The sequence below is a fragment of the Montipora capricornis genome, chromosome 4, assembly GCF_036669925.1.
Source record: "Montipora capricornis isolate CH-2021 chromosome 4, ASM3666992v2, whole genome shotgun sequence".
In the NCBI taxonomy this organism is placed as follows: Eukaryota; Metazoa; Cnidaria; class Anthozoa; order Scleractinia; family Acroporidae; genus Montipora; species Montipora capricornis.
This window is the reverse complement of record NC_090886.1, coordinates 44583850-44593849: the sequence shown is the minus strand read 5'-3', so window position 1 is coordinate 44593849 and position 10000 is coordinate 44583850. Positions and strand designations below refer to the sequence as shown.

Below are 10000 nucleotides of genomic sequence, written 5' to 3'. Positions count from 1 at the left end.
GCTTGCAACGAGCTTATCCCCTTTTTCAGATGTCGAAAAGTCTCTTCGATCTCCACGATGTTGGAAAATACACTTGCTCACGTGACTCTTTTGACACTACGACCCTGTATCACCATGCACCTATGTTATGGTACTATGTAAAAAAAACATTTGTCATTCAACAAAATGTGATAGATGTAATTGTTTACCATAATTATAGCAACAAGAGATCTACCCAATATTTTGTCTTGACATCCTTATACAATGAAATGTCATGTACCTGTGCCTGAAAACTAATTCGTGGTGACCCCTATTAGTTTTATTATGGGGGGTGGAAGCGGAATCATTTGACGTTCAATATTGGTGATTCCTGTCATTTTTTAGCCCAACGGATTCATGCTTCATTAACAATTTGTTATTTGTGATTCTTTCAACCGTCTCTCGTAATTCATGATTCCCAAGCCTTGAACACAAACGTTCATCATTCCTTCTAATTTAACCACCCATAACCACTGTGATTTATGATTCAGGATTTTGCTTCTACCCCCGATTACTATTGCCGTAAAGTAACACTTTGCAAAGTTAAAAATTTCTCAGGAGTGTATTTAGAGCTACCTTTATGATTGGAAAATTTAAGGTGGCTTTAAATCCGCCTCCAATAATTTTTTTTAACCCAGAGAATTTTATCCTAGCCAGTCGATCACTTCCCAGCAATACAAATTGGGCATCACCTGGTTTGTTTTTCCTTTAAAAATTCCACGTGCATAAACTATGCATACAATCTCCATCCTCTAATCTCATTGATCCTATTAGGATTTTCTGAAGAAAACCAGAAACGGTTTTCATGAAGCCAAACATTTAAATCAATGTTCTTTCCATCTTATTCAATTATTCATCTTAATTTAGGTTTTTGAATTCTGAATGCTACTACTCAATCCACCCTATTATTTAAGTGATCACATATCTGCAGCCACGTACAGTGTAGCATGTAGCCAAGAGGATACACAAGTGAGACTTTTAGTTCTTCAGCTGTTAATACATGTATGAATCACAATGTATTATAAACTTTATTCCAAAATGGCCACCATTTTAGTAGTTTTGGTTTGATTGCAAATTGGCCCTTTTGGGCCTCATTCAAGGTTAAATGAAGTTCTTCTTTTGAATTTTACGATTGAAAGCGAGGCCAAAAGGGCCAAGTTTCAAGGAAACAAAGGAATACTAAAATGGCCGCCATTTTGGAATAAGGTGTATGATGGTTGTTTCATTAAAATTAATAAACACACCTTTCACTTCTCTGACTTCTGACTTCACCATTTCTGGATTAAAATATGAAACAAGATAATAATTACCGCATTGTGCTTTATCGGTTTCTTTCACCTAAAAGTGTCTCTCCAACACAACACTACAAAGGACAGTGAATGCATGGGGCCCTTTTCAGCAGTTGTGAAATTGAGGGGCCTGAGTTGAGTGGTAAATGGGTTAACAACATCAATGTCCACTCATGAATATCGCTTTTAACTCTTTCCTCCTCAGTGACACTGATAGATTTTACTCTAACACCAGACAACTTTACTTATCAATGGAGGCCATTAAAGGGTTAGAGGGTTCAAAGTAGGTATTGAATAATCATTAGTGTCAGCTTTTTTCTTCTTTTCTGGACAGTTTTTTTTCTATTCTGTACAGTCATTTGTTTCAGTTCCACACACCTTCCATGTTTTCAAGCTTCTCCTTGGTGCTGCCTTCGTCAGACTTCCATTTCTTTACCATATCTTTCGTAAAAATGAAAAGTCACAAATTTTTCAGACAAATAGGTTCGTTACTGAAGGTGTCTAAGTTCATAATGTTCTGGCACTTTATGAGCCACGTTAACCCCTTCCCAGCAATACAAAATGGGCGTCATCTGGTTTGTTTTTCCTTTAAAAATTCCATGTGCATAAACTATGCATAAAATCGCCATCCTCTAATCTCATTGATCCTATTACATTTTGTATGATTTTCTGAAGAAAACCCGAAATGATTTTTATGAAGCCAAACATTTAAATCAATGTTCTTTCCATCTCATTCAATTATTCATCTTAATTTAGGTTTTTGAATTCTGAATGCTACTGCTCAATTCACCCTATTATTTAAGTGATCACATATCTGCAGCCATGTACAGTGTAACATGTAGCCAAGTAGATACACAAGTGAGACTTCTAGTTCTTCAGCTGTTAATACGTGTATAAATCACAATTTATTATAATTATACTTTATTCAAAAATGGTTCTAGTATTTTTGGTTTGAATGCAATTAAATTGGCCCTTTTGGCCTCATTCAAAGTTAAATAAAGTTATTCTTTTGAATTTTACAATTGAAAGCGAGGCCATGCAAAAGGGCCGATTTTCAAGCAAACAAAGGAATACTAAAATGGCCGCCATTCTGGAATAAAATGTATATGATGGTTGTTTCATTAAAATTAACAAACACACCTTTCACTTCTTTGACTTCTGACTTCACCATTTCTGGAATAAAATAAGAAACATTAAGATAATAATTACCGCATTGTGTGTTCTGAATGTGGCTTTATGAACCATGGAAACCTCTGCATAACATAAACTTCTGATGAGACTGTTACTGGAAGCAATGTTTACTACAACACATTTATGTGGATGCACTTTATGGAAGTTGGAACGACAACTAGATCCAACAATCATGTGTAATTTACATGTACAACTTACAATAACTTAGGGTTTGGAGTTGGGAGTGTTGAGCATAATACCATTAATTTTGTCTATGCAATAACATGCAGGTTTGGAAGGGACAATCTGTAATGTTTCTTCCCAGCTTTGCAGAACATATATGATAATAACTTGGAGAAGGATTAGCAACTAACAAAGTTAGTGTCTGCATTTCATTAATGTGCAAATCCTTAACACATGTATCACACCGACCTACATATTAATGGACCTTTTTGGCTGGTACGTTTTGTTTTCCCATTCCAGACCACATGATGTTCTCAAAGAAATGTTCCTTTTGTTTTTTCATAAGTTATGCTTACACATATGTTGTAGTTAAAAATCTTGTCAGGTACTTTTTCTTTCACTAGGTTGTTCTATTTTTAACCTGGGGTCAATTCAATGAAAAAGTTGTGTAGTTTTCAATCTTGTAAATTACGCGTGTATGGTCCAACTTGTGAATTGATGAATTCCATGAATAGTTTTTCTACACTGGAATTTACACATCTAGCAACTGGAAGTAATTTGCTCTATTACTATTTTCCTCCCCTCCTGTTTGCTTTCCCAAAAAGTTTAGGGAACTGTTCTCTTACACATTTTTCAAAGAATGGTCCCTATGAGTCACATCCAATCACACCTTTGTTGAGGTTTATACTAACGAACAGCTTGACAACTTCCCTTTTAAGGCCTTGGACAGCTTGTTTCTAATTATTATCCTTCAGATTGTTGCTAATGAAATTCCTCCTTCCTCAGCAACATCTTTAGCTTTGTCATTATCATCTTGCACAATAAATACAACATATGCTCTTAAAGCGTCGTCAACCTGCCTTTTATATACCATTTCCAGTTGTTTTGATAATAAGCCTCAATAATGACGGCATATTGGTTTTTTTACAATTTAGATTTATTCATTTTTAAGTCCCAAACTCATCACAGTAAAAGGTAATAATGTAATGGAGGGTGTAAAGTGCAGGTTGCAGGTTGCAGGTTAGGGTTGCATAGAGCGTTGTCTTTCCTAACTTTTGAGAGGAAAAACGATTATTTTGAAGCCAGAACAGGAAACTGCTGTTATAAGTCTGCAAAGATTTTCACCATATTGTCTAATTCTAGTGGATGTGATTGATTCAAACTCGCGTAAAATAAATATTGCCAGCTGTGAAAACGAACTGCTCCACTGTCAATTAATTTGTTCACACATGGAACAAAATCGATGAAGACAGTTTGCATTTTACTGAAGCTTAATAATTGTAGCTCCCATGCACGTAGACTTCAAAACGTCACGAAACACGCATCTTACGCACGTGAAAGAGTTTTTTTTAAATTTGCATGTTTAGACAAAAGATCTGCATCTTGTTTAGCTTTCATTAAGATATCTCTTATAATACCAGCTTACTGTATTCTTCTTCCTCAATCGCTGGCTGGTTCTTCCAGACATTAAATTTTACCGCTCTATTTTCTCTGATCTGGTCTAGTCGTACGCATAAAGAAAAATAAATAACTTGCCACAGGAATTCGTCTAGCCAGTAACCTGGCATATCAAGTTGTGTTCGAAAGGTGTACTTTCATATTGGTGTCATTGATAGAAGCTTAAAAGAATGGTTGTCTTGAACTTCAATAGAGCTTTAAGCAAAGACATTTTTGAGCCACAGACGTCAACCGGAAGTGTACATGTATGTTCTTGCTTTTAGCACGTGTTCATGCCCGACCAATGAGTTACACAGCTCTCATTTTAGCACACTAGTACATTGTATTTTACAGGCTTCCGGTTGAAGTCCGTGGCTCAAAACGTCTGTAAAAGCACTGGTGACTAGCTTTAGCTGCTTTGAGATCGTCCCAGGAAAGTCGCTTTTTCTTTCGTTATTAAGCAATAGATGACGGAAATGATGTAAACCTAAGAAAATTATGCAGTTTTCTTGTGAATATCTTTCTCCTGGTAAAATTTTGCTTGTTATAATTGGCTTTGTTTAGCGATCAAACGTGTTCGTGGTCATGTTCGTGATGATAATTTTGTTGTTTACTTGTCAATATAAGCAGCTTCAGAGTAACTGCATCATGTTTAATTTAGATTAAAGGGACAGATTGTACATCATGGAAACTTGACGGGTGACCTTTTTCGCTATTCACTTTATAGGAAAATGCTGTTTGTCTTTGGCAGTGCATATCTTCGTCACATAATGTCACAATTGATCGGAAATTAACGATAGTGATGTGTAAAGGAAAACGGCCTTGTGTTTACGATTTTGATAAACTTTTATTGTGGGAATTAATTTTTTCCAGGGGGTCAGGGGATGTTTAAAATGGGGATGTTTAATGATGTCTCGCAAAAACGGAAATTTCGGGGAGGTGGGGGGGTCCACACGAAATTCCCTCCGTGGTGGGGGTATGGATATTTTCTGGAACCACACATTTTTGACAATTCAAATACTAAAAGAGTAATGGAATAATAACGGAAGAAACTGAAAACTGATAATATCATGTTTCTTTACAGATATTAACACCATTGGGATCAATAATTATTATTATTGTCCTGCCTTTTGAAATGAAAAAAGCTTCCGGATTGAGTTGGAAAATATTTTTTCAATAGAAATTAAATTAACTGCCTACAGTTGTATCTGATCCAATGTACATGTACACCAACAGTTTGTCCATGGTTGCTTAAACACTGTTTTCTCGCTGCTTGAAGTTGGCTTCACAGATTTTTCAAACTTTCCGTCTTGAACAAGAAATCGGAATGGGCAAAACCTACACTTACCGTTTGCTGCTGATTCTGCCGGTTTGCTTCCATTCTTTACTGCTTTTTTGGGTGCAAGTAGACACTCCAGAGCGAATTTGTTTACAACTGCATGGTTAAGTGATTGACAGCTTTATTATGGTCTCTTAATTAGTTTATTGATCAATTATTGTGGCGTGACATATAACCCGAAACTCAACAGAAAGTGGGCAGCTACTGAGAAAAGACCAGTTTTACGACAGGCGGTGCATTCCCCATTCGTCCCAGATCTTCCGACTTTCCCCCGTCCAATATGGCAACCAAATAGAAAGTACCCCCTGCAAGCAGGCTAGTGCACATGCATAAGAACATATTTTGAAAGAAACTTCCCTGGAGTCTGAGATGGGAAAACGAAACGTAACAGCTAAAATTGTCTATTCCCCTGCTTTAGTACATCTTTGCAAAAAAAATGTTAAACTCAGTCTTTTTTGAAATTCTTTCCTCCTTTCTACCATAGGAGTTGATTTGAGCAAATTAACTTGACCCCTTTCACAGCTTTTATGTGCAAGAAATGCAGTTCCATGTCTTGAAAAAAAGATTTGTTTACGTACATTGTACAGTTTTGGTTCTAGCAAAAATAATTATAGTAAGTCAACATTTTCTGTAGTTTTTCATGTTTCATCTTTTGGCAGGCAGAATTCTCTGAAAGCTGAAAAACCTGTATTGGCAAGCTGCACAAAACACCTTTAATTCACTAACTTCTAATGGCATTAACTCCTTTGAGATCAAGCATACCTTTCAGCTCATCAAGCTCCTCCTTGGTGTTATCATCATCCTTTTTCCACTGCTTTAGTAATTCTCGATAGTGCTCCTCAAAATCAGGATCCATGCACTCAGTCTTCAGTCGGCTGATCGCACTGGCATAAGTTGTTCCAGATCCAAGGGCTATCAATGCATTACTTATATCCTGCCATAACATATTGAATGTTGCATCATCAACAGAAGCTTGGTTGGCATGAGCATAGACTTCATTTCTGTAATACTTGATTCTTGCTATGTTTGCCTCACAACTGTTATCACCAGGAAGAGGAAGCATGTCCCAGTTTCCAGTACTGGCAGGAGGACTGAAACCACATATATTTCGCAGCAATACCACCAGAAGCGTAATGTCAAAGCTGGCTGATGACACAGATGAACAAACACTTGGGTATAGCTTTCCCCACTGTATGGGATTCAAAATTCTTCTCTTTCTAAGTGACTGCAATGTAGGGTAATATGCTGAAGTACTTGACAAAATCCTGTGAAGAGTAGCTGGAGAATGTATTCTGTCAAAGGTATCGCGAAGGGCCTGAGATCCTACATCCACTAAAAGACGGCACAAACGGGCATAGTTTGTGCTCTCTCTTGTTGAGGGAAAGACTGCTGGACCAGATGCCATGTCCCAATCTGTTGACCACATAAATGTGCAAACTGACTGCGGTTCATTGTAATCGAATCATTCTATAACTGCACATAAGAAATGCAATATGGCATGCAATAGGTGTAGCAATTAACTACAGACTGATTTAAGTGAAATTGGGAGGGCATAATTAACCATCCTGCACAAGAAGGATTTAGCAAAAAAGGATGTGTGCCTGTTTAGGAAAAAATCAACCGATGATACAGCCTACAGTACGCTTTACTTAACCTAATGACCCACGGGAGTGAGACTTAAAAAAACAGATTTTACTATGTCTGACGCCAGAAAATTGTCTACTCGTCAACTGGGGGACTGTCCTTGGGCACCTGAAGGGTCAATGGGTTAACAAGGTGTCAGTATCAATGTCTGCTAGAAACCACAGAACTACCTCCAAAAAAAGTGCAAATCATCAAAACAGAATATAACAAACCCTTCTTTTCAAAATCCTTCTCAAATAGTTACATTATTGATCAACCTGCGACACAAAGACTAAACAAGATTAACTTGAGCGCTCTATTGGTTATTGCTATGGACCTTACTGTTGAAAAAAGGGTCAAATTAGCCTTGGGTTAGTGCTACAAAACCAGTAAATTAACTTGAAGTTAAAACAGATGCCATTCAGAGAGTTGGCATCCACATTTTTATCTTTATTTCTCGAGAGTTTCAACAGACAAAGCAATTAAATCAATCAACATACAGGCCGAATGACCCGCACTACAATATTTTATCTTTTCTCCTACCCTTACCATTCCGGAAACGAAACACGACTTGTTTTTTTAAAACAATTTCATGTCAAAAATAGTTGATTGCAAGATCAAATAGTTTCACAAGTTTATTTCACATAAACAACATTTAATGCCTTCGTGCACCGTAAGACAATAGACACAACTTGGGTGTAATTGAGGGGCAGGGAATGTACTAGCAAGGCACGGATAATACCCACCGCCCGTATGGACCACTGGATGAGGGGTCTCGGCACCTAGCCAAGGGGGTGTGTCACGCCTGTATTGCGAGGCAGGCATAGTTGCTGGCATAATTTCCTGGTGCCAATTTTAGCCCAGTCCAGCAAAGTAACGATATGCCCCCACCCTAACAGGGCTTCAGCACAAGGCTAAAGGACTGCCACAGGCAGCAATTCCCTGCACACATTTTATTTAAGAGAACTATTAAAGTAGGTTACAATAAAGGGAGAGAGGGATTAAACTGCGGAACAGAAAACAGAACAAGCTGAGCTTTGAAAATGTCAAACCGACAAGGCTCACATGGTGGGATTGAATGAAAGAGCCAAATAAGGTAATCACGCAATGGGAAGTCACGCTCTCCTCCCAGGTTGACTGCCCAGTACTTGTTTCTGGCATTAACTAACATCTATTTTATTCTAAACTATCATTTAATGCTTTAGTGCACAGCAAGACAATAGACACAACTTGGGCATAAACAAGGGGCAGGGAATGTACTGGCAAAGTATGGATGATACCAACCGCCTGTATGGACCACCAGAGGAGGGGCCTGCAATTGTAGGCGCCCAGCTGAGGGGGTGCCTCATGCCTGTATTGCAAGGTGGGCATACATGTACACTGTAGTTGCTGGCATAATGTCCTGGGGCCAAGGTAGTAAAAAGTCCAGCGAAGTAACAATATTCCTCCTCCCTAACTGGGCTTCAGCTCAGGGGCTGAAGGGGTACTGCAGGCAGCAATTCCCCACTTAAAATGCCGAGATAGACGAGGAGTACCCTGTGCAAAGCCCATTTAGCGGTTTTCTCCCAACTTGACAGGGAGAAAGAACAACCCCATCTCCATGGGGTTGCAATGCCAAAAAGCAAACATTGCCTGACCCAAGGGTGAAAGAAGAGAACCGACGAGTGGAGATATGGGTCAAAATCGTGACAAGAGCATAAAGAACCCAAACCAATGGGCATTTCCTAGAGACTGGAGGGCAACAAAACATTTCTGGTAAAATACTCATTTACAATAGTGTAACATGAAGTTGAAAGCATAAACCCCAAACAAAGGGAATTTCACAGAAAGCCCTCAAGTGCCCAATGGGCCTTTTCCTTCTTGTTTTTTCTTTTTGTTGTTGTTGTTTTGTTTTGTTTTTTATTATAAGGAAGAAACATGGCATCAAGCTTAGGACAGTGTTTTCACCCATCTGACTGCCAGCATGTGGCTAAAAGCAGGGGCGGATCTCGGATAAATGGTGACCAGTTTCCGGTTTATTTATTACAATTTATACAGGTATAATACAGAGAGATTAAAAAACGCCATACGGAGAGTCTGCAAAGAATCCCAAAACCAATGTAAAAGCAGACCACCAAATACATAATTATAATACAATTGAGATACTTATTTATACAATAATAAAATTTTAATAAAAATAAAAAACAAAACTGATTCAGTACAGTGAAATCATGTTTTGTCCATAAGAAATTTCTCCACTTTAAATTTAAAATTCCTGGTACAATTTGCAGTAGAAGGTCCACCAGCAAAATATTCCAAGAATCTGCTATTGAAGAATCTACTTAAGGGGATGCCAACATGATTGCTGTGGCTGTAGGTGAAAAATGGCCTATGTTGGGTAGCTTAACCCATTGACTCCCAGGGGTTCCCCAATGACGAATAAAATAGTCTGGCATTAGACAGAGTAAAATACTCTGGCGTTAGACAGAGTAAAATACCAAGTCTGGCCGGTTTCGGCCGATTTCGATGTCGATGGGTTAAGGACGGTGCCTATCATTGTTATTACGCATACATTCTGCGCATCTCAAGATGCTCAGATTTCCTATGGGTGGTGCTTATTAATACAGGGATATTTTTGCACGGTTCAAAACTATGCGGAGAAAGCAGAACTTAGCAAGTGCTCTTAGTATGCAAAAAGAAAGCTGGGGGTAACCATGCATTTTTCAGAGACAATTAAATATTGTCGATTAATTATCTTCGAAAAATGCGTGGTTACCCCCAATTTTCTTTTCAGATTTCAATGACACTTGTTAACATCCGCTTTTCCCGCACATTCAGTAAACCGCGCAAAAATACCTTTGAATTAGTAGGCACAGTCCTATTTGAAAAAAGCTTTAAATTACAAAGCAATGTATGGCATTCTTTGCCAAATTGAAGCTTAATTATCACTGAAAAATGCATG

At 38.1% G+C, this 10000-nt stretch overlaps 1 protein-coding gene across 1 annotated transcript in view; it reads right to left on the bottom strand.

Moving 5' to 3' along the window:
- Positions 1–10000, bottom strand: part of LOC138047030 (NLR family CARD domain-containing protein 3-like) — a 24744-nt gene that overhangs the window by 14049 nt on the left and 695 nt on the right. Inside the window, exons 3-6 of the mRNA XM_068893718.1 lie at positions 6199–6849; positions 2448–2480; positions 1686–1748; positions 1263–1295 (exon numbers count right to left, since the gene is read on the bottom strand). Of these exons, the coding sequence (XP_068749819.1) occupies positions 1263–1295; positions 1686–1748; positions 2448–2480; positions 6199–6841 (772 nt within the window). The 5' untranslated portion in view covers positions 6842–6849. The remainder of the gene's footprint in view (positions 1–1262; positions 1296–1685; positions 1749–2447; positions 2481–6198; positions 6850–10000) is intronic.